The following is a 23,983-nucleotide window of genomic DNA, read 5'->3' as shown; positions in this document are numbered from 1 at the left end:
TGGTTGCGAGTAGCTATCGTTTTGTGCAGGTACGAGGGACTTGAGCGTGGCCTCCTACTGGATTGATACCTTGGTTCTCAAAAGCTGAGGGAAATATTTACGCTACTTCGCTGCATCATCCCTTCCTCTTCGGGGAAAACCAACGCAAGCTCAAGACGTAGCAAGAAGGATTTCTGGCGCCGTTGCCGGGGAGTCTAGGCAAAAAGTCAATATACCAAGTACCCATCACAATCTCTATCTCTCACATTACATTATTTGCCATTTGCCTCTCGTTTTCCTCTCCCCCCAATTCACCCTTGCCGTTTTATTTGCCCTCTCTCTCTATCCTCCCTCTCTGTTTGCCTCTTATGTCCGTTTGCTTTTTGTTTGCTCATGTGTTAGATTGCTTGTTCGTTGCGATGGCTCAAGATACTACCAAATTGTGTGACTTCACCAATACCAATAATAATGATTTCCTTAGCACTTCGATTGCTCCTCTTAGCAATGCTGAATCTTGTGAAATTAATACTGCTTTGTTGAATCTTGTTATGAAAGATCAATTCGCCGGCCTTCCTAGTGAAGATGCCGCTACTCATCTGAATAGCTTCGTTGATTTATGTGATATGCAAAAGAAAAAAAGATGTCAATAATGTTGTCGTTAAATTGAAGCTATTTCCTTTTTCGCTTAGAGATCGTGCTAAAGCTTGGTTTTTGTCTTTGCCTAAGAATAGTATTGATTCATGGAACAAGTGCAAAGATGTTTTTATCTCTAAGTATTTTCCTCCCGCTAAGATCATCTCTCTTAGAAACGATATTATGAACTTTAAACAACTTGATCATGAACATGTTGCACAAGCTTGGGAGAGAATGAAATTAATGATATGTAATTGCCCTACTCATGGTTTGAATTTGTGGATGATTATATAAATTTTTTATGCCGGATTGAATTTTGCTTCTAGAAATCTTTTAGATTCGGCCGCGGGAGGCACTTTTATGGAAATCACTTTAGGAGATGCTACTAAACTCCTAGATAATATTATAGTTAATTATTCTCAATGGCATACTGAAAGAACATCTAATAAAAAAGTGCATGCGATAGAAGAAATTAATGTGTTGAGTGGAAAGATGGATGAACTTATGAAATTATTTGCTACTAAGAGTGTTTCTTCTGATCCTAATGATATGCCTTTGTCTACTTTGATTGAGAATAACAATGAATCTATGGATGTGAATTTTGCTGGTATGAATAATTTTGGTAACAACGCTTATAGAGGGAATTTTAATCCTAGGCCATATCCTAGTAATCCTTCTAATAATTATGGGAATTCCTACGATAACTCTTATGGAAATTATAATAAGATGCCCTCTGATTTTGAATCTAATATTAAAGAATTTATTTCTTCGCAAAATAATTTTAATGCTATGATTGAAGAAAAATTGCTTAAGATTGATGATTTGGCTAGGAACGTTGATAGAATTGCTCTTGATGTTGATGCTTTGAAACTTAGATCTATTCCCCCTAAGCATGATATTAATGAGTCTCTAAAAGCCATGAGAATTTCAATTGATGAGTGTAAAGAAAGAACCGCTAGGATGCGTGCTTCCAAAGATGCCTTTATTAAAGCGTGTTCTTCCAATTCCTATGAAAGTAATGATGAAGATCTAAAAGTTATTGATGTGTCTCCCATTAAATCTTTATTTTGCAATATGAATCTTGATGAGATTGAATATGATCTTCCTTTACCTAGAAGGCGTTCTAAAAATTCAGAGTGTTTAGATCTTAATGATGAAATTGATGAAAGTGGAATGGAAATAAATAAAAATTTATATGTTGCTAAACCCACTATATTGGATTTCAAGGAATTTAATTATGAAAGTTGCTCTTTAATTGATTGTATTTCCTTGTTGCAATCCGTGCTAAATTCTCCACATGCTTATAGTCGAAATAAAGCCTTTACCGAACATATTGTTGATGCCTTGATGCAACCTTATGAAGAAAAACTTGAGTTGAAAGTTTCTATCCCTAGAAAACTCTACGATGAGTGGGAACCAACTAATTAAATTAAAATTAAAGATTATGAGTTTTATGCTTTGTGTGATTTGGGTGCTAGTGTCTCTACTATTCCCAAGACTTTGTATGATTTACTAGATTTCCGTAATTTTGATGATTGCTCTCTAAACTTGCATCTTGCGGATTCCACTATTAAGAAACCTATGGGAAGAATTAATGATGTTCTTAATTTTGCAAATAGAAATTATGTGCCCGTAGATTTCATTGTTCTTGATATAGATTGCAATCTTTCTTGCCCTATTATTCCTGGTAGACCTTTCCTTAGAACGGTTGGTGCGATTATTGATATGAAGGAAGGGAATATTAGATTTAAATTTCCATTAAAAAAGGGCATGGAACACTTTCCAAGAAAGAAAATAAAATTACCATATGAAACTATCATGAGGGCCACTTATGGATTGCCTACCAAAGATGGCAATACCTAGATCTATTCTTGCTTGTTATGCCTAACTAGGGGCGTTAAACGATAGCGCTTGTTGGGAGGGAACCCAATTTTATTTTTATTCCTTGTTATTTGCTCCTGTTTAGTAATAAATAAATTATTTAGCCTCTATTTAGGTTGTGTTTTTTGTGTTTAATTAGTGTTTGTGCCAAGTAGAACCGTTGGGAAGACTTGGGGAAAGTCTTGTTGAACTTGCTATAAAAAAGTAGAAACTTTAGCGCTCACGAGAACTGCTGTCATTTTTATTTAAGAGTAATATTTAGTTAATTATTTTTGCAGATGATTAATATATAAATTCCTCACGTCCAGCAATTTATTTTAGAATTTTTGGGGTTCCAGATCTTGCGCTAGCTACAGATTACTACAGACTGTTCTGTTTTTGACAGATTCTGTTTTTCGTGTGTTGTTTGCTTATTTTGATGAATCTATGATTAGTAAAATAGTTTATAATCCATAGAGAAGTTGGAATACAGTAGGTTTAACACCAATATAAATAAAGAATGAGTTCATTACAGTACCTTGAAGTGGTATTTTGTTTTCTTTCGCTAACGGAGCTCACGAATTTTCTATTTTGAGTTTTGTGTTGTGAAGTTTTCAAGTTTTGGGTGAATTCTTTTGATGGATCATGGAACAAGGAGTGGCAAGAGCCTAAGCTTGGGGATGACCATGGCACCCCCAAGATAATCCAAGAACACCAAAAAGTTAAAGCTTGGGGATGCCCCGGAAGGCATCCCCTCTTTTCGTCCACTTCCATCGGTAATTTACTTGGAGCTATATTTTTATTCACCAACATGATATGTGTTTTGCTTGGAGCGTCTTGTACTATTTGTGTCTTTTTTTGCTAGTATACCACAATCATCCTTGCTGTACACACCTTTTGAGAGAGCCATACATGAACTAAAATTTGATAGAATACTCTATGTGCTTCACTTATATCTTTTGAGCTAGATAATTTTGCTCTATGTCCTTCACTTATATCTTTTGAGCTAGATAATTTTGCTCTATGTGCTTCACTTATATCCTTCGAGCTAGACAATTTTGCTCTATGTGCTTCACTTAGATCTTTTAGAGCACGGTGGTGGATTCGTTTTAAAGAAACTATTGATTTCTCATGCTTCACTTAAATTAATTTGAGAGTCTCTTAAATAGCATGGTAATTTGCCTAATAATAATATGCTTGGTATTCAAGATTTGTGAAACTTTCTTTTGAGTGTGTTGAATACTAAGAAAAGATTGAAGCATGATAATTGTTTTGAGATAGGGAGGTGATAATATTAAAGTCATGCTAGATGAGTAGTTGTGAATTTAAAGAATACTTGTGTTGAAGTTTGTGATTCCCGTAGCATGCACGTATGGTAAACCGTTATGTGATGAAGTCGGAGCATGATTTATTTATTGATTGTCTTCCTTATGAGTGGCGGTCGGGGACGAGCGATGGTCTTTTCCTACCAATCTATCCCCCTAGGAGTATGCGCGTAGTACTTTGCTTTGATAGCTTCTAAATTTTTGCAATAAGTATATGAGTTCTTTATGACTAATGTTGAGTCCATGGATTATACGCACTCTCACCCTTCCATCCTTGCTAGCCTCTCTAATACCGCGCAACTTTCACCGGCATCATACGCCTACCATATACCTTCCTCAAAACAGCCAACATACCTACCTATTATGGCATTTCCATGGCCATTCCGAGATATATTGCCATGCAAATTTCCACCATCTAGTTCATCATGACACATTCATAATTGTCATATTGCATATCCCGGTACACCGCCGGATGCATTCACATAGAGTCATATTTTGTTCTAAGTATCGAGTTGTAATTGTTGAGTTGTAAGAAAAATAAAAGTGTGATGATCATCATTATTAGAGCATTGTCCCAGTGAGGAAAGAATGATGGAGACTATAATTCCCCCACAAATCGGGATGAGACTCCGGACGAAAAAAAAGAGGCCAAAGAAGCCCCAAAAAAGAGAAAGGCCATAAAAAAAGAGAAAGGCCATACAAAAAAATATAAAAAATGATGAGAGAAAAAGAGAGAAGGGACAATGTTACTATCCTTTTACCGCACTTGTGCTTCAAAGTAGCACCATGATCTTCATAGTAGAGAGTCTCTCATGTTATCACTTTCATATATTAGTGGGAATCTTTCATTATAGAACTTGGCTTGTATATTCCAATGATGGGCTTCCTCAAATTGCCCTAGGTCTTCATGAGCGAGTTGGATGCACACCCACTAGTCTCTTTTGTTGAGCTTTCATATACTTATAGCTCTAGTGCATCCGTTGCATGGCAATCCCTACTCACTCACATTGATATCTATTAATGGACATCTCCATAGCCCGTTGATACGCCTAGTTGATGTGAGACTATCTTCTCCCTTTTGTCTTCTCCACAACCACCATTCTATTCCACCCATAGTGCTATATCCATGGCTCACACTCATGTATTGCGTGAAGATTGAAAAAGTTTTGAAAAAGTTAGAGTATGAAACAATTGTTTGGCTTGTCATCGGGGTTGTGCATGATTTAAATACTTTGTGTGGGGACGATGGAGCATAGCGAGACTATATGATTTTGTAGGGATAACTTTCTTTAGCCATGTTATTTTGAGAAGACATAATTGCTTTGTTAGTATGCTTGAAGTATTATTATTTTCTATGTCAATATAAACCTTTGTTTTGAATCTTTCTAATCTAAATATTCATACCACAATTAAGAAGATTTACATTGAAATTATGCCAAGTAGCACTCCGCATCAAAAATTCTCTTTTTATCATTTATCTACTCGAGGACGAGCAGGAATTAAGATTGGAAATGCCTGATACGTCTCCAACGTATCTATAATTTTTGATTGCTCCATGCTATATTATCTACTGTTTTGGACTATATTGGGCTTTATTTTCCACTTTTATATTATTTTTGGGACTAACCTATTAACCGGAGGCCCAGCCCAGAATTGCTGTTTTTTGCCTATTTCAGTGTTTCGAAGAAACGTAATATCAAACGGAGTCCAAACGGAATAAAATCTTCGGGAACATGATTTTCTCACCGAACGTGATCCAGGAGACTTGGACCCTGCTCCAAGGAACAAAAGAGGCGGTCACGAGGGTGAGGGGGCGCCCCCCTAGGGCGTGCCCCCTGCCTCGTGGGCCCCTCGTTGCTCCTCCGGCGTACTTCTTCCTCCTATATATAAACACGTACCCTCAAACGATCAGAACAGGAGCCAAAAACCTAATTCCACCGCCGCAACTTTCTGTATCCATGAGATCCCATCTTGGGGCCTGATCCGGAGCTCCGCCGGAAGAGGGCCGTCATCATGGAGGGCTTCTACATCATCATAGCCTCTCCGATGAAGTATGAGTAGTTTACCTCAGACCTTCGGGTCCATAGTTAGTAGCTAGATGGCTTCTTCTCTATCTTTGGATCTCAATACAAAGTTCTCCCCCTCTCTCGTGGAGATCTATTCGATGTAATCTTCTTTTTGCGGTGTGATTTTTGAGACCGATTAATTGTGGGTTTATGATCAAGTCTATCTATGAATAATATTTGAATCTTCTCTGAATTCTTTTGTGTATGATTGGTTATCTTTGCAAGTCTCTTCGAATTATCCGTTTGGTTTGGCCAACTAGATTGGTAGTTCTTGCCATGGGAGAAGTGCTTAGTTTTGGGTTCGATCTTGCGGTGTCCTTACCCAATGACAGAAGGGGCAGCAAGGCACGTATTGTATCATTGCCATCGAGGATAACAAGATGGGGTTTATTTCATATTGCATGAATTTATCTCTCTACATCATGTCATCTTGCTTAAGACGTTACTCTGTTTTTAACTTAATACTCTAGATGCATGCTGGATAGCGGTCGATGAGTGGAGTAATAGTAGTAGATGCAGAATCGTTCCGATCTACTTGTCACGGACGTGATGCCTATATACATGATCATGCCTAGATATTCTCATAATTATGCTCAATTCTATCAATTGCTCAACAGTAATTTGTTCACCCACCGTAGAATACTTATGCTCTTGAGAGAAGCCACTAGTGAAACCTATGGCCCAGGGTCTATTCTCATCATATCAATCTCCATCACTTTAATATTGTTTTGTTATTTACTTTGCCTTTACTTTTTACCTTGCATCTTTATATCAAAAATAACAAAAATATTATATCTATCAGATCTCACTCTTGTAAGTGACCGTGAAGGGCTTGACAACCCCTAATCGCGTTGGTTGCGAGTAGCTATCGTTTTGTGCAGGTACGAGGGACTTGAGCATGGCCTTCTACTGGATTGATACCTTGGTTCTCAAAAACTGAGGGAAATATTTACGCTACTCTGCTGCATCATCCCTTCCTCTTCGGGGAAAACCAACGCAAGCTCAAGACGTAGCAGTCGCCGTCGTCTTCTCCCCAAACTCCTGTACCAGGGGGACTCCTCTATGACCCAGGCGGAGCGAACATTGTACGCAGGTTTTTTTGGCTTTCACCGGTTCGTTCTCTACCCCTCCTCCATGACTCCCTCGCCATCGATTTTTTCGACGTCTAAATGCAATCCCTCCGTGGGGAAGTATGGTGTGAAGGAGAGAGGCCGCGATGGCGAAGGTGAGGTGGGTGTCATCCCGTTTAAAGGAGAGGGCTCCAGCGAGAAATGTCTCACTACGACGAAAACCGAGCGAAAGGAGAGGGTCCGACAGGAAAACATAAAGATGTGTCATGGGGTGGAGTTTTTGTGTTGCTACACTAGATCGCAGGAACCTACCGTCAACCTTGAGGTTGGTGTATGAGAGAAAAATAAACTTCAATATCAATAATTTGTCTGATTCATTTATATACAATATAGCCCGTAGCAACGCACGGGTGTTTTACCAGTATGTTTGAAAATACCAAAAAAGCGTGTGGTAGTGTTATGACTCGAACACACAACCTCTTCCTCAAGTGCTATGTTTTTTATTTAAGGACTTCCTCGAGTGCTAGCTACGGTAGCCAACCAGGCAACACACCCAAATGTGTTTAGTTACTTCTTTTTGCTGTTTTCTTTTTTCTTTGTCCATATTTATTTTTATTTTTTTTATTTTCCTTTTATTGAAAAAATGCGTGATCTTTTTCTTATCAAAATCGATGAATTTTCCAAATATAGAAAAAAAACAAAAAATAATGAACTTTATTTGAATCTGTGAACTATTTTTTTGAAAATCAATGAACTTTTTTCAATTTGATGAATTTTTAAAAAAATCATGAACTTTTTTCTTATCCATTGATTTTTTTTCGAAATCGTGAACTTTTCAATATGTGCTCTCTCTCAAATTGTTGATCTTTCTTTCTAATTCGACGAACTTTTTTCAAATCGACGATTTTTTTCAAAATCAGTGACCTTTTTCCAAATTTTATGCTTGTATATACTTTTGACTAATATTTTAGATTCACTTTTTTTTTACAAAAGGCAAAACTGTCAACAGTTGAGCTAACGTAGGAATACTGTGGACCGACCAGCCTTTGTTGGGCCCGGGTCAGGAAGCCTTCGCGTGAGCGCGTCAGAGGAGATTTGGCAGGAATTCCCTATTCGCCGCTTACTGCGGCAAGTAGTCGCCGCTTCACACAGGGCGCAGCTCACCTTGGGCCGGCCCATTTGAGTGGTTTCGCCTCGCGAGATGAACCGCAAGAAAACAATGGCGCTAGGGATCGAACCTACGACCTCCAGTAGTGATACACACTCGCTAGCCACCGCGACCGGCTCATGGATCTGTAAGAGAGCAATGCTAAACTTAAAGAAACTAAGAGCAACGAAAAACCCATATGTTCCCTGTACTGTTTTTTCTTCAGTCTTATTCTGTTCTTTCTTGTTTTCTTGTTTTCTTTGTTTTTATTTTTCAATATTTTTTACTTTTTCTTTGTAAGCTTTTCGAAAAGTTCAAATATGGTTCAGAATTTTCGAAAATGTTCTTTTTGCCAAAAATTGTTCATATTTCTGAAATAGTGTTCACATTACAAAATTTTGTTCAGAATTTCGAAAATTTTCATGCTTTCTTTGTTTGTTTGTTCTGATTTTCAAAATTTTGTTCACATTTGAAATCTTTTTAAAATTAATTCAAAAAAAATGTTCGAGTTTCAAATCTTGTTCGCATTTTCAAAAAATGTTCACAATTCGAAATAATGTTCGCATTGCCAAATTTTGTTCAGAGTTACAAAAAATGTTCCCTTTCTCAAAAATTGTTCACAGATCCAAAAATATGTTCGCTTCTTCAAATTTTGATCCAAGCTTCAAAAAAATGTTCGAGTTTCAAATCTTGTTCGCATTTTCAAAAAATGTAACAATTCAAAATAATGTTCGCATTGCCAAATTTTGTTCAGAGTTACAAAAAATGTTCCCTTTCTCAAAAATTGTTCACAGATCCAAAAATATGTTCGCTTTCTTCAAATTTTGTTCAAGTTTCAAAAAATGTTCGCCTTTTCTATTTTTCGTTTAAAATTTTATGAAATGTCTTTGTTTTGGCAAAATTTGTTCAACATTAAAAACTTTGCTGCTTTTCAAAAAAAATCAAAGCTCAAAAAATGTTCAACATTTTAAAAAAATTATTCGCTATTTTTGGAATTGTCTGCGTTCAAAAAAAGATACAGGTTTTGAAAACGAACTGCGTTTTTCCTGCAAAAAATCTTGTTTTGCAAAATTTGTTCAACATTAAAAAAAACTTTGCTGCTTTTCAAAAAAAATCAAAGCTCAAAAAATGTTCAACATTTTAAAAAAATTATTCGCTATTTTTGGAATTGTCTGCGTTCAAAAAAAGATACAGGTTTTGAAAACGAACTGCGTTTTTCCTGCAAAAAAAGAATGAACTGCGTTCGAACTTCTATAAAAGTTTAGATCTGTCGTGGATTATGTTCTTATAGTATTTGCTGCTTAGTGTTGGCAAAGAACGTTTAGTGGTGCAATGGCTACCGCACGCGAGTATTAAACGGGAGGTCTCGAGTTCAATTCTCCAGTCGCCCTCACATTTTTGCGTTGTATTTTACGTCAGTAGCTGCTCCTTCGTGGGCCGGCCCAAACGAAGCACCCCCTGTGCGAAGCCCCTCCAGTCTGCCGCAGAATGCGGCAGATAGGAGGTCCCGATTTGGCACGCTGATTGTAACCGGATATCTATCATGCAATAAAATTCCTTGCTTCGCGTCAAAAAAAAGAGAGGAGATTTGGCACTACCCCACATTCTCGCTCCCACCCTCAAACGGGTCGCATCTACCCCACATTCTTCTACGAGGCCAAACGAACCGCGGAAGTTATATATCTCGCATAAAGCGAGATGGTAGCTCCCTCGCCCCGTAGCGCCCGTGCGTTTGGGCCGACCCACTAGAGAGTTCTTGGTTGTGTGTTGTCGCTCGTTCGGTCCAGTCTATTCACTGCGTTCTTTTTGTTTCTAATTTCGGTTATTTCCTTTTTTCTTTTGTTTGTTTCTTCACCAGTTTTCTTTGGATTTTATTTTTTTATTTGCTCCCTTATTTTTCTTTGGGTTTATTTGTTTCTTTCTTGGTTTTCTTTGTTTTTTTCATTGTATTTCACTATTTTGCATCGATTTCTTTGTTTTTTTTCTTTTTCTCTTCGGTTTTCTTTGTTTCTTTCCTGTTTTCTTGAACTTTTATTACCTTTTATCATACATATTGTACATCTTCATATGGGCAGGAACATTTTTTTATACATGTTTATCATTTGTAAATACATGTTTTAGTTCTATCATTGCGTAGATCTTTATATTCAGCATCGCTTAGTATTGGGCAACCATTCTTAGGGCCTTTCGAAGTTGGGAAAACTTTGTTTTTGCCACTCTTGCTTTTGCCTACTTTGCTTATTTCACTGTAGATATTGACATATCACTTTTGCCACTCTTAATTTTTGACAATACATCAGAAATGCCATTCAGTGGCAAAAGCAATAACTTTTCATTTCAGTTTTGCCACTCTAGATTTTGACAATGTATCGCAATTGCCACTATAAAATTATTACTTTTGCCATGGAATGGCAATTGTGATGTATTGTCAAAAACTAAGAGTGACAAAAGTGAAATATCAAATTCTAGAGTGGCATAAGCAAAGTGGTCAAAAGCTAGAGTGGCAAAGGCAAAATTTTCCCTTTGAAATTTTAGGTGTTGATGGGCCAGGACTACGTTCACTGTAAAACAATAATAAATGTAGCAATGCCTAGAAAAAAAACAAAGTACTATTCATTAAATCACTCCCTCTGTCCCTAAATAGTCGAGATATAAATGCAATTAAAAATCAACTACTCCCTCCGTCCCACAATACAAGACATTTTTCTAAGCTAAAACAGCTTACAAAAACATCTTATATTATGGGACATAGTAGTATTTCTAAGTTTGACCAAACGAGAAATAATTCATGTAGATGGAGCATCTCGGGTAATTATTCAAATGAGAAAACACACACTCGGTGGCATACTGAAACAGTAAATCTTGAGTAGTCGAGGTTATTAGATATAAAAGCTTGAGTTGCTAACTCTATCGGAACACGTGTGCATTCGACCTGTGCTTCATATAGCCTCGCCACGCCAACGTTTAAAACATTGAGTAACCTATGCTACTACTAAAATTTAGTTGTAGGCTGTAGCGCCTTAGCAATAGCGCTGGCGCCCACGCTATTGTTAGCCTTTTCCCTAATAATGCTCACTCAATGATGTTTCCATTCAATCTGCACGGAAATAAGCGGAGAAACGTCTGGGCGGATCGACGTACACCGTACAGGTGGGTAACAACCGTAGCACGTGTAGTAGGTAAGAACATGAACACGTATACCTGTGGTGGGTCGTCGATCAGTCCGGCGCCATGGAGCCTAGCCTAGCTACCACCCCGCCGGTGTTTCTCCTGCTGAAAGGTTCAGAGCCGACGTCGACGTCGACGCGCGCGGTTACGTGAACTCGATTAGGCTTCCCCGCGTATCTGTGCTCCGTTTCGCGGCGTTGGTTGGGACCTCTGGGACCGTGGTGGGTAGCGGTTTCGTGGCGATGGCTTCCCCCTGCGGCCCATCTTCACATGGTTTGCGACTTCTAGAACGCACTTTTGCGCGCCAACAGCGCATATTCTAACGGAGATGCTCGTTGACCATGCATGGTTCTTCTGTGAAGCGGTTGAGCAGTCTGCTCGATCGAACTGACATAATGCTTACACACGCCTTTGCACTTTTTGCTAGTCAGCCGTTGGGTGCAGTTTGAAAGGATCCTTGCTTGCAGGTGTACCATACTGGAGTAGTACTCGTCAGACACCATGCACGGAGTAATACTTTTTGCCTAGTGTTGTTGCGCGGGAAGCAACCTGGGCTGGACCGTGGAGTCAAACCTCCTCGTCTTATCTTAGGAGAAAATACATCGCCCCACCGAGCTTTACCACGGTAAAAGAGTCAAGTGGAGCCCATACATATGTACTCCCTCCGTTCGAAAATACTTGTCATCAAAATGAAAGTATTTTCGAACGAAGGAAGTACTAGTCCCTCCGTTCCAAATTACTCGTTAAAGAAATGGATGTATTTAGAACTAAAATACATCCATACCTGCATCAAGTAATTCGGAACGGAAGAGGAAGTAGGTGCGATTAATCTTTTTTGCTGCGAGCAGGGACGGTCATTAGTAAGTGTCGCTCGCACGAAGTCTGAAACTACTCTCTGGACGCATATGCTTGTTCCCTTGCGCTCGTGGAATTAGGATCCCGGACACGGAGACGGAGACCCCTCGCACTCGGTCGCCGGGAGGGTCGATGGGCGTACTGATCTGATCATCCTCACAGTCACATAACCATTTTAGAGGTCACCGAATTACCACGCGCATTGTGACATGCATCATCGCTTCGCCGCTTGACCCAGCCAGCTTTGGTCGCAGAATAATCCCGCTCTCGCCGCCGTACGTGCGTGCCTCCTTTCCCCGGTCAAGGCAAGGCCAGGCCAGTCGCCGCTCCGGGCGCCACCGCGCAAATTCCTATGGCGCCGCGGCGTTTGGCCTTTCCGATACGGACGCGGCCGCCGCATCCGTTTTTCCCGGTCCGAAGCTCCACGGCGAATCGAATCTCCTGGCACTGACAGCGCGCTACAATATCGCGACCTTCTTCTGACCCGGCCGGCCGGAGCGACAGATTAATAGAAGCAACGACGACGTACTATTAGTATTGTACGTGCGCGCCCGGCTGCTGCTGACGGCGCTGAGGTAAGCTGTTCCGAACGTACGCAGACAAAAATGTAACCTATCATGTCGTCGCCGCTTGCCCTGATCGGTCCTGGTCGACGGTCCGCTGGCCTAATAGCCGTCGCTGTGACGCCCCCGGCCGGCCGGCGGCCAGTGACTCGGCTGACCTGGACAACGGGCGACGATGGATGCCGTGCCGCCGGGTACGCGCACGTACGTCGATCACCGACGAGGTCAGAGGTTTTGAGCTTTGAACGCGCCACGTACGACTCTCTCTCTCGCGCGCGCGCCCGGCGTATGTCTGAGAGATGTCCCGGGCGATTGGTTCATTGGGCGACCGTCCGTCGCTATGGGCCAAACGCACGGAGACAACGGCGCGTCGCTCGCACGCACGTAGACGTTTCTGGTCGGAGGAAAGCAAGGCATGGACCGGCGGCGGAGCGTTGGCCGGACCGGACATGTGGAAACGGAGCATATACGGCGCGCTGATCTAGTCGTGGACGGGCGGGCGGTCGCGGCGGTGCACGCCGGCCGGCCGCATGGGGACTGAAGTTGAAGCCGTGGCGCCATGCTGCACGCCGGTGACTGGCACGCACGCACGGCGCGGCCTCAAGTGAGTTTATTCTTTCTCCCATGCACCGGCACACGTCGTGCTCATGGGACGGAACATGCATGGTGCATGGATCATGTATGGTTCTGCGCTCATGTGTTTGTTGAGTGCTCCAAGATACGCGATGCCCACAGAATGTTCCGGACGGGCGGATCGATAACGATAGGATCCGCACATGCACAACACGATCAGACATCAGACCGGTGATGAGAGCGCGCACGTACCCGATCGAGGTCAACCGTCGTGGGCGCGCCCACCATCCACCATCCAGCTCCAGCTCCAGCTCCAGCTCCAGCTCCAGCCGTCGCTCCTACGCAAAGGAGCGTCCGTAACGTGTCGTCCGTTCCGACGCACACGCGGGCCGCGCCATGATCGTAACGTCGACGTGCGCGCTAGCTGCAGAGCATGCCATCATAGCCTCATCAGAAAAGCCCAGGGTGGCCTCCATGGCTACGACACGATACGACCGACGACGAGGAGGATTTGTTCTTTACGTGGCCAACTGCGCGGCCACGCCTTAGGCGTCGCCGGCCGGCCGGCCAGGGCCCAGAAACGCACTCCCAAAAGGTGTCAAAACGATATCATATCATGTCAAAGCGATCTGGCTAAGTTCGGTTTTACCGGCTTGCCTTCCGGCCACTCGACCCCATTACACGACCCTATCGCGCACGGGGGACACGAGAGGAAGGGAAGACGACGCGAAATGTGGCGGTCGAGCAGGGTGAGATTCGCGATCCACCACCGGCATGCCGGGGCAGGTGGACCCGCCGTGTTGGCCAGCTCCGGTCGAATCGGGAGACGCGGCAGGCGGCCGGTGGCTAATTGAGACGTGCGGCCGGCGAGGCCACCGGTCGAGCATCGCCCGGCGTCGCCTTTGCATAAAGCAGCGCTCGCAGTCGCTCGATCGACGTGGTGCGGACAGCATCCGCATCCATCCATCCATCCGTCGTGTGTTTGCCGGGCCGGTCGTTCTGTTTCTTTCGTATCAAAGGAACGAAAACAGAAATTAGGGACGCGTTTGGTAGACTTCATAAAAGCATGTACAGTCGGAATCCGGGCGTGTTCGTGGATAGCACCGGACGGCCCCTCGTTTGGGCAGCCACACATCCACACACTTTAAATATGGATTCTCAAATGCATGCAACTCATACGCGTCGATCATACGATCCAAATTATCATACTTCAACGGGTTGAAGCAAATACGATAAAAAAAATTCCATAGTTCAATAATCCGAACATATGCCATAACGAAGGGCAAGTTATCCTCAAATGCCGAGAATGTCGGACCTCTTGCCTTTGCTGTCTTTGGCTTCTTCTTTTTGCTCGGATTGAAATATGATGTTGTCCCAACTTTAAATGAAGAGCAAGTTGGATCCCGTGCATTTGGGCCGAACCTTCATTATTATTGATCATGTTCAACATGATAAACTCTTAAATGATCATGGTTTCCAAGCACTGATCATGTTCGAAATGAATTAGCGGTCTATGCAAAACGATGAACATAGCATATGAAAAGTTGATCAGACAGGAGCAACGAGAACATGCCGAATCTTATTGTGTCATTCCGTCGAACAGGTCGTGGGTAGTCCGGGCGCCACTGGTGCCCGTGCTTGTCCGCGCCCGAATGAGCTGCTGAGAGTGATGGACGTCCACCGATGGCATCTGCGTGAGCGGATATAGCAGAAACAACCCGGACTATGCAAAATTCCACATTTTTACAGGATGGCCGGTTTTGCAGGATCTATCTAGGACGGAAAATACGCCCTTTGTCCGCTAAATCGCTGTTATTAGGGCATCTCCAAGGCATACCCCGCAAACCGCCCGCATCCGTCTTGACCGCGCTATTCGGACCGCGCAATCTATCCAACGTGGGCATGTACCGGTCCGCGGGGCGGTCCGAACGCATTTTCTCCCGCAAATTGGAGACAAAATGGGGGAAGATTTGTGGGAGTATGAACACCCGAAAAGTAGGACTCCGACAGCCCGGCCCACCCAATACCCCCTCCCGGGCTCATCTCCTTCCACTCCGCGCCCTTTCCCCTTACTTTGCATCCGCACCCTCCACCTGCGCCGCCATCGCTGTAGGTCTTCAGCCGCCATAGAGACATTCCCAGACGTCCGCAACTTGCACCGACGCGCCCGCTCGTCTTTACGATGGAGTTGTTCATCCTGGAGCCGTTTGTACCCAGGTACACTCGGCCCACTGTCGACGACCTCCATGGCGGACATCATGCCCGGCAAGTGTTCGGTCAAATGCCACTAAGCTTATTTTCAAATGCTACGTCATTTTTGAAGTACGAAGGATGGTGAGCTACTCGCCCATGGAGGATGAGTTGTTGTGCGATGCGTGGCTGGCCGTATCCATGGATTTTGTAGGCAGGAGCAGAGGGCCGACCTTTTGGGAGCAAGTGCATGAAAAGTTTCATGGCAAAAGCACATTTGCCCCATACGACATGTACATCATTCAACCACGCAACGTGAGGTCGTCGTCGTATCGATGTCACGCTATCCATATGAGCGTCACCACGTTTTGCGACGTGATTCGTCAGCTCAAGGCGACATGGCCATTGCACGCGACAGAGGACGAGATTATAAGTTTTACTTACTCTTGCTCAACTTGTTGATTGATTCATTCACTCATTGTTGTCTCCACATTATATGTAGCCCGCACGCGTTGCCGTGGTGTACCATAGGATAGAAGGGCGGTCATTTACGTGCATACACTGTTGGATGAAACTGAAGGGGCAATGTGTGGGACGACATGATCCATTCATGAAAAACTTTTTGGACATCTGGTTAATCTCGTAGAATTGAAACATTGTTGTATTAGACTTAATTTGCATGTTCTGTTTGGATGATTTGTGCTATTTTTTATCCGAACTTTGATGAATAGCTACAGGTTTGCATGAATTTCGTCTGATTTGTATAAATGCGAGCCAAAATGTATGCGCTACGATTGGATGACCCGCGCCCGTGTTTGCGGGCGGATACTAGAGGAAATTTACGGCTTGCCAATGCCCTTAGTCGGATGGCGCTTGATGCTCTAATAAGCCCCTTAGGCTGGTCATAGCGGGGAGTAACTTAGACTAGTGTCATATGCATAGCGGGGAGGACTACCTTCATAATGCAAAGTAACATGATAGTAGTGTCATAGATGGCTTTATTTATTAGCTTGTAGACTCATCTTGTCTTGGGAAGCGCTATGTTACAGTAACATATTATGTTACCACCTCACATTAAATACTTGCCACATAAGTAAAAAAATTTAGAGTGTGCTATGTTACTAGCTAAGTTACTCCCACTATGACTAGCCTTAAGCAAAGACGTACGCATATGAATACTCCTGATTAACTCCCCTGAGCAGGTAGCGGGAGATAAGTTGCATTAAACAGAAACCGAATCTTCATTTGTTTGCTTGCTGGCCATTCTGTTTCTTTTGTGATCAAGGAACAGAAAAACTAGTAGTAGTACGTACAAGACTAGGAGAGGAGCATCATTCTTTTTGTTGCATGAGGGCAACCGCCGGCTGCTCGCGCTGCATGACGCGTACGTACGCCAGTGGTTTGCTAACCGATCACCCTGCCTTACCGAATCAATCATGCACGCAACATTCACAAGCGTGGCTTTACATGATGATGCGCGATGCATATCATTGGTAATGCATCATGACTCATGCATCAAGGATGATTATTCGAGTCAAGACGACAGTAGACTGCTCTCTCCACTTATGATTCTTTTGTTCATTCCGGTAATCTTTGTCCATTTAAAACCCCTGAGACGAGGTGTCGTGTCAAGTTTCCACACACACACACACACACACACACACACACACACACACACACACAAATTACTAATTAGGACGGAATAAGAGGTGGTGTCTTTGTTAAGCTGGGCATTTGTACAAGCCACAGCCCGATCAGGGAGGGGGCTTTAGTTAAGCCGGACGACTGCTTATCCCTCCAAATATGGGCGAAGAGAAGACATTCTTGCGTGCTTCCGCAGGAAGCAAGTGATTAAGCAATAAGCACCTTAAGCAAAGACTCGCTTCCGGTATGAACACCCCCAAGCTTTCCGGTTAGGATAAGTCGATCGTTTCGGCAGCATCCAACAGAAGCCGGATCTTCCCCCAACCACTAAGCAATCAGTCTAATCTTTTACTACTAAGTTTCAACGCGTGGCCTAACAAAAGCCCCTGAAAATCACCAGCAGCAGCCGGCGGCGGCGGCGTGCAGCCCGCATGGCCCTGGCTTTCCGCCTGCCCCTCCCGCCGCGTGCGGTCCGCGGGGCCGCGTCCGCCCGCCGGGCTCGGCGCCGGGGCTGGCGCGCCGTGGCACGCACGTACGTGTCCAGCCACGCGCGCGGTCACCCGAAATCTTTGTGCGTGTCCCCACTCTCTGCCCCACCGAGCCGATGGAGAGGGACAGGGCGGGCCCCGCGAACCGCTATGGCGGAGACGGCGACCGGGGATGGAAAAGCAGGGGCAGCGCGCGGGTCATGGCGGAAAAAACTGGCACGAGCCCGAGCACGGGACCGGGTGAGAGGATGAATATTGTACCGCCTGGTGCGCGCGCTATGGGTGCGTGCAGGCGCAGGTGGTGGGGGTGGTGGGGGTGTGCCCATCATTTCCACGATTCCTTTCTCCCTCGCTCTCTCTGTCTCGCCGCCCCCTTCCCCCATCCTCCTCCCCCACCCCACCCCGCCCCACCCCGCGCCGCCTTTATCCGTCTCCCTCCCTCTATACACCAGGGAACAGACACCTCCGTACTCCATAGCCCACACCCTTCCATCCTCCAACCCCCACCCCCTCGCGGCATCGAAATCCAAGGACCCATCCATCCGTCCATCCACCCTTCTTCCATGGCTCGGTGAGCCGCCGGAGGGTCGCCGTTCTTGCGCTGCGGAGGTTGGTTTGATTCGATCCCTCCCCCGCCCCCGCTCCACGAGCCTCTGTTGCTCGCTGTTGCGGCCTCGCGAGGGAGGACGTCTGGTTGATTCCTTCCCTTCGCCTCTGTGGTTGCAGGAGGCAGCAGGGTTCTCTTCTATCAACAAGTATCAATCCCCTCTGTTCCCCTGTCGAGGGGCAACATAAACAAGGAGGAGGAGGAGGAGGAGGAGGAGGAGGAGGAGGAGGTTCGTTGCTTTCTCGTTCTTCCCGCGCGAGCAGGTTGGTTGCCTCGTCTGCCTTCCAGCCTGATTCCATTCCATCTGGTTATGCTGCTATGCTGATGCTTGATTGATTGTAGCCCCTTGTGTGTGTATCTCTCTGGTTAATGATCCGGAGGGATCTGGTGCCATTTCCACGAACAATAATCACTTTTTGATCGAGTTAGTAATCGTCGGCTGGTCCTGTCCTGTTCTTCCATCCCCGGGAACACAACACTCGATCCTTTTTATCAGTTTCTTTTTGTTTGCACCGTTTAGGTCCACTCCTTTTCACCCAAAGGGGCTAATTTTTTATGTTGCTCTTCCCCTTCCACTGCTTTCCACTTTGCGCTAATGGCCGGGGAGGTTGGGGTCCATGCCTCATGCGGGTTGGGTCGATATTGATACTTGATACTAGTACAATACTAGACCAACTGATCAATGGATTCTTGCAAAACTCCATTCTCCTTTTCCCCATTCTTGCGGCAAGCTTTAGCAGTTGCAACAAGTATGTTTGCTTAGCTGATAGATACGACTGGTAGTTTGTCATGTACGCACCCATCGGCACCCTTTGAAATTCAGACTATGTCTTGTTTGTTTATTCCTGCTCTTATCCCGTGATTTGATTTCTTCAACCAATTGTGTAAGGCGGAGGGGTGAAACGGTCTACTGGCCTAGAATCAACTCGGTTCGTTCTTATTTTATTGCATGGTTGTTGAAGGAACAAAAAAGACCGGCTGCGGACCAATCTGTTGACTTTCAATAATGGTGGTTGTTCAAGCCGTATTTTGACCAATCAGTTGACTTTTTTATTGGCTAGGCTGGGACACTGGGAGTTGGGCTAGGGCATATCCTGTCTGTTACTGATGACATGTCTTGGTACCCTGACGATTAATCATTGTTCGTACATGCGAAGTGTAAGGGGAGTTTGCTTTGATAGTTTTGACCATAGCACACGCACCCTGCATAGTTATGAAAATGGATAGCTACTATAAAGTTGTTGTGATAAACACTTACTGAATTATCTAATTCTGATAAGGACAAAGTATTCAGAAAAAAAAATGCATGGTGAAAAATGTTCCTTTGATGCAACAATCCACCACCATACCATATAGATTTGACATCTGCATTGACTGGACTATTGTTTCGTTTGATAGCTTTGGTAAATTGCATACATCACAAGCACATATTGAATTTTATTTTATCTTAACAACTTATCATTCTTCAGCGTCATGATATGGTTGAATTTCCATGACTTGATTCACAGCATTTTCCTGACATTGTTATCTTCTGTGTTGGACAGTTCAAGGCCCTTAACATTAAGATTGGCGGTCACTCTTTGTCGATGGCGAACACGGGTTTATCACGGCGTAACTCTTGTCCAAAGGTGGAATACTGAATTACCTCTCCATTTTTGCAACCATTCTACTTTTCATTCAGGCATGGGGCATTTGGTTATATGCCTTTATTATGCAAGATGAAACCCTCTCGCATATGGCGGGGAAATCATGCTGTTTTTTTTTATGTCATAGAAGTCATGTGAGGGTGACATTCATTGTTCTTTCAGTTTCATCTTCGTGTACCTAAATCTCTGTGTATGCATTTATATGAATTGTTTTGCTTTTGTTAGGTTCACAGCTCATTGTGCAGTGAGCTGACTATGATGCTAGATAAAATCTCCTCTATTCTTCCATCAATTGAGGCAGCTCGGCCAGGATGTAGAGCAGGAATACAGGAATTGTGCAACTTATACCATATAGTTGAGAAAGGAAGACTCATAACTCAGCACTGCATCGAATGTAGTAAACTCTACTTGGTATGTTATTCCTGTGTTGATGGGAAACTCAAGATTCTAACATCCTAAATTTATTATTGATTCTTGGATCCTTTGTTGTGATTATTTGGTGCTTTTGGAAGGATTATTTGATGATTTTGGATATTTATGTTTCAGGCAATTACTGGAGAGGCGATTTTATTACGGTGTGAAAGGGTCAGAGACGCACTTAAACGGAGTCTCTTCCTGATTCAGAATATGGTCCCAACAGTATTAGCTAATCAGGTTAGTTGATTTATTATGATGTTTTACTCTTTTATTTTGTCATCAACTCAATTCATGCTAGGATAAATATAGCATAATCCCTCTCAGTGTTGCTTATCATGCAATTTCAGGCGTTCTTATGGTAGCATCTTCACTATTATTTTTGCTTTGATTGATTGGTTGTGGGAAATGTATAGGATTAGTGGATATCCATAGTCCCTATTGGTATTGCTTATCACAATCTCAGGCACTCTTATGACAGCATCTTCACTGTATTTTTGCTTTGATTGATTGTGTATACTTCGCTTGTAACACAGATTGCTGAGGTCCACAATGATCTCCGAGATGTAAAATTTTCTGTTGATCCACTGGAACAAGAGGCTGGCAAATCAATTTTAGAGATGCTTCGGCAATCTGATGCAACTGAAGAACTTCTACTTCAGACATTCATGCAGGCAGCTTCAAAGTTAAACCTGACATCTCCTAAAGCTATCTTAATTGAAAGAAGAGCGATCAGGAAACTGCTCGATAAGATTACTGGTACTGATGCAAAAAAGGAGCAGGTTCTTAAGTTTCTCCTACATCTTGTTACAAAGTATGGAAAGAACGTCAAACCAGACACTGGTGAGCGGAATGAAAATTTACAATCTGAAAGCAAGTCTTTGAGTCCAAGCTTAAGTCTTGCAAGCGATGCCAGTACTCCTGAAAAGTGCGACAAGCCAACATACTTCCAGGGATATGAGTATCAGAGTAGTATGTCTGGAGAAACCACACCACCTACAGAGTTCTGTTGCCCAATATCAACAAAGCTAATGCATGATCCTGTGATAATAACATCTGGACAGACTTATGAAAGAGAATATATTGAGAAATGGTTCAGTGAGGGATACAACACTTGTCCCAAGACACAAAAAAAGCTAGAAAACTTTGCGATGATTCCTAATACTTGCATGAGGGATCTCATTTGCAATTGGTGCAGAGAGCATGGTTTCACAATCTCAGATTTCCTTCCAAGCAAAGATTCCTACAGTTATTTGCCAGAGCAATTGCATGGTCACTCTATGTCAAGTTTGCACAATGTGTCAGTGCCTCTGATTGCTGGGAATGGCAGGAATTTTGTGATTGACCACAGCAGTTCATCTGTCGCATTTTCTGATGCCAGTTATGTCTCAGATTCCTCCCATGTGAAAGATATGGAGGAGCCGAAGGATAGTTTTTCTCAGTTCTCTTGGAGTGCAGACTATCAGAAGCATCTGTCATTCCACAACTTCAACCAGGGCATGTTCCTGACGTTCTTCTGCGAGCTGTCCAAGCTCCCATTAGAAATACAAGGAAGCTCCATTAAAGATCTGAAGAACATTCTTCACGATGACGATGATGTTTCCTGGGCTATGGCGTCCCATGGATTTGTAGAAGCATTCCTCGAATTCTTGAGAAATGATAGCAGCAGCTACAGTATGAAAGCTCAACAAGCTGGATTACATTTTTTTCTTAATTTCCTTTCCAACAGCAGGTAAGAGAATCAATCTTCTCTGACTAATCCACATCACCCTTTCATTAATTTAGATTGGGGTTCAGGCAATACTACATTTATCTATCTATTCTACTAGTTTTGTGCGTATCTCAGGCCTTGTGATAGCATTCTCAAAGACACTATTGTTTGAGTTGCAGGGCTAAGATTCCATCCATGGATGAAGAAGCATTCCGTCTTATCACGTCCTTCCTCGGTTCGGAGCTAAAAACTGAAGCTTTGTTGGTACTCCATGAACTGATTCAACACCTGAGTCATCAGCAATCCCGTCAGATGGCCTCTGTTGTCACTCCTCCAGTTTTGGCCATATTGGCACCTGAAGATATCGAGGGCCTTGAGCTTCCCTTGAAGATTATCTGTGATCTTTCATCCGATGCTGATGTGAAGTCAGAGCTGATTTCACTGGGAATAATCTCAAAGCTGGTTCCCATTTTGGCAGAAGGAAGCTTCGTCGAGTGCTGTTTGGAGATTTTGCGGAACTTATGCGACATGGAAGAAGCTATGGTGCTTATTACCAGAACAGACCGATGTCTTGGTTCCATTGCAGAGTATCTAGACACAGGAAGCCCTAAAGAACGAGAACTTGCGGTGATAATCCTTCTGGCAATATGTTCCCGTAGCGTGGAGGATTGTTCCCAGGTGATGAAGGAGGGCGTAATCCCCGCCCTCGTGGACCTGTCGGTGAACGGGATCGATGAAGCGAAGAGCTGCTCGTTCAAGCTACTGAATCTTCTGAGGGACATGAGGCAAAGCGAGCTCAACAACTCCTGTTCCCAAGAAGTGGCGGCCGCCGCCGACGTGATAGAGGATCCTCCCACCGAGAGCCCGATTCACAGGCGGCCAGCGTCGAAGTCATCTGGTTTTTTCCAGAGGAAGCTCAACATTTTCTCGAAACCTCGGTCCCTGACGCTGTTCTGAGGACCGAGGTTGTAGGCCCTGTACATGTTAGCAGTATACAACACTAACCGTTCTTTTTTTGGTTCTTGGCATGGATAGATGGTAGCAGTTGTATTGCCCAAATGAAATGCTTGGTGAGATGTTCTTTATCATCCTCGAGTCTTTCAGTATATATTGGTTAGCAGATTTGTCAGTCTTGCTGATTGTAGATGTGTGTATGAGAAGTAAAGAAAGACAGCTGGTATAGTTCCATCCATGTCTTGTGTGGCAAAAAGTTTGCCTCTCTGTGTGTAGTGTGTACCCTACTGTTCCATAGTAGCTGGAGAGCCCCAAATGAATGAAGATTTTACTCATCTTATCTCAACAAACCAGGGCAAGTGGCTCATCCTATTATTGCAAGAAAAGAGTTCCCTCCCATGCCTTGGGATAGGATTAGTAATTCTAAATGGAACTTTATCATTGACTCCAAAACCATCAGGCCCCCGCGTCGCTCTGCAGAGCGACACGGGCGGCTCCCAACCCTAGCCGCCGCCGTCCCTTCCCCTCCTCCCCATCTCCCTCGTCGCCTCCGGAGGGGGCCGTCGGCTTGCCGTGTAGCCGCTGGTGAAGAGGGCGGCGAGGATCTACCCTATTCGCTCCTGATGGTGACGATAGGTCGGCTCCGAGGCAGCGGCTTCGACGATGAGGGTGACGTCCTTGCGGCGGGAGGCGCCCGCAGGGCGGCTGGCTGTGGCCCTTGCTGCATGGGCAGCGAGGGCACAGAGGAGGTGGTCATGGTGTGGGATACCCCGTTCTTCCCCATGGCCAGATCCGAAGACGGCCACTTGATGCTTGCTGCCCATTCCACCGGCTGGTTCGATCCTCCGCGAGTTCCTCTTCATGGGATCTAGCGATTAGCATGGTGGGAGTTGGACTGGTTGTACAGGGGAAACCCTTGGTCGTCGTCGGCGGACACGACATCTGTGGTGCTGCGGGCGCCGGATCCCCAGTGATGGAGCCAGGAATTAAAGATTACGGGGGCCAAATGACACAAACTTTTGATTACATGGACCAAGCTACACTAATGCATGTATTTTCTTCTAAATTGTACACTGTTCATCTTCAATTG

The 23,983-nt window shown here is 44.1% G+C and overlaps 1 protein-coding gene across 1 annotated transcript; it reads left to right on the top strand.

Moving 5' to 3' along the window:
* The first annotated feature begins 17,890 nt into the window (after positions 1 to 17,890).
* LOC125514283 (U-box domain-containing protein 5-like) lies at positions 17,891 to 23,131 on the top strand. Its single transcript, XM_048679595.1, has 7 exons — positions 17,891 to 18,170; positions 18,288 to 18,431; positions 19,713 to 19,796; positions 20,040 to 20,225; positions 20,361 to 20,468; positions 20,765 to 21,960; positions 22,119 to 23,131. The coding sequence occupies exons 3-7, from the start codon at positions 19,755 to 19,757 to the stop codon at positions 22,894 to 22,896; spliced, it is 2,310 nt and encodes a 769-aa protein (XP_048535552.1). The 5' UTR covers positions 17,891 to 18,170; positions 18,288 to 18,431; positions 19,713 to 19,754; the 3' UTR covers positions 22,897 to 23,131.
* Positions 23,132 to 23,983: the final 852 nt, after the last annotated feature.

The sequence above is a fragment of the Triticum urartu genome, chromosome 6 (genome assembly GCF_003073215.2).
Source record: "Triticum urartu cultivar G1812 chromosome 6, Tu2.1, whole genome shotgun sequence".
Classification (NCBI taxonomy): domain Eukaryota; kingdom Viridiplantae; phylum Streptophyta; class Magnoliopsida; order Poales; family Poaceae; genus Triticum; species Triticum urartu.
Note: the sequence above shows the minus strand (reverse complement) of the source record. Positions and strands in the feature narration are given on the sequence as shown.

What these genes read in the sequence shown, in the direction of transcription:
- LOC125514283 (XM_048679595.1), top strand. Translation starts at nt 19,755, where the DNA reads ATGGCGAACACGGGTTTATCACGGCGTAACTCTTGTCCAAAG. An exon ending in GGCGTAACTCTTGTCCAAAG is followed by an intron (nt 19,797 to 20,039) that starts GTGGAATACTGA and finishes TGCTTTTGTTAG; the next exon opens with GTTCACAGCTCATTGTGCAG. An exon ending in CAACAGTATTAGCTAATCAG is followed by an intron (nt 20,469 to 20,764) that starts GTTAGTTGATTT and finishes CTTGTAACACAG; the next exon opens with ATTGCTGAGGTCCACAATGA.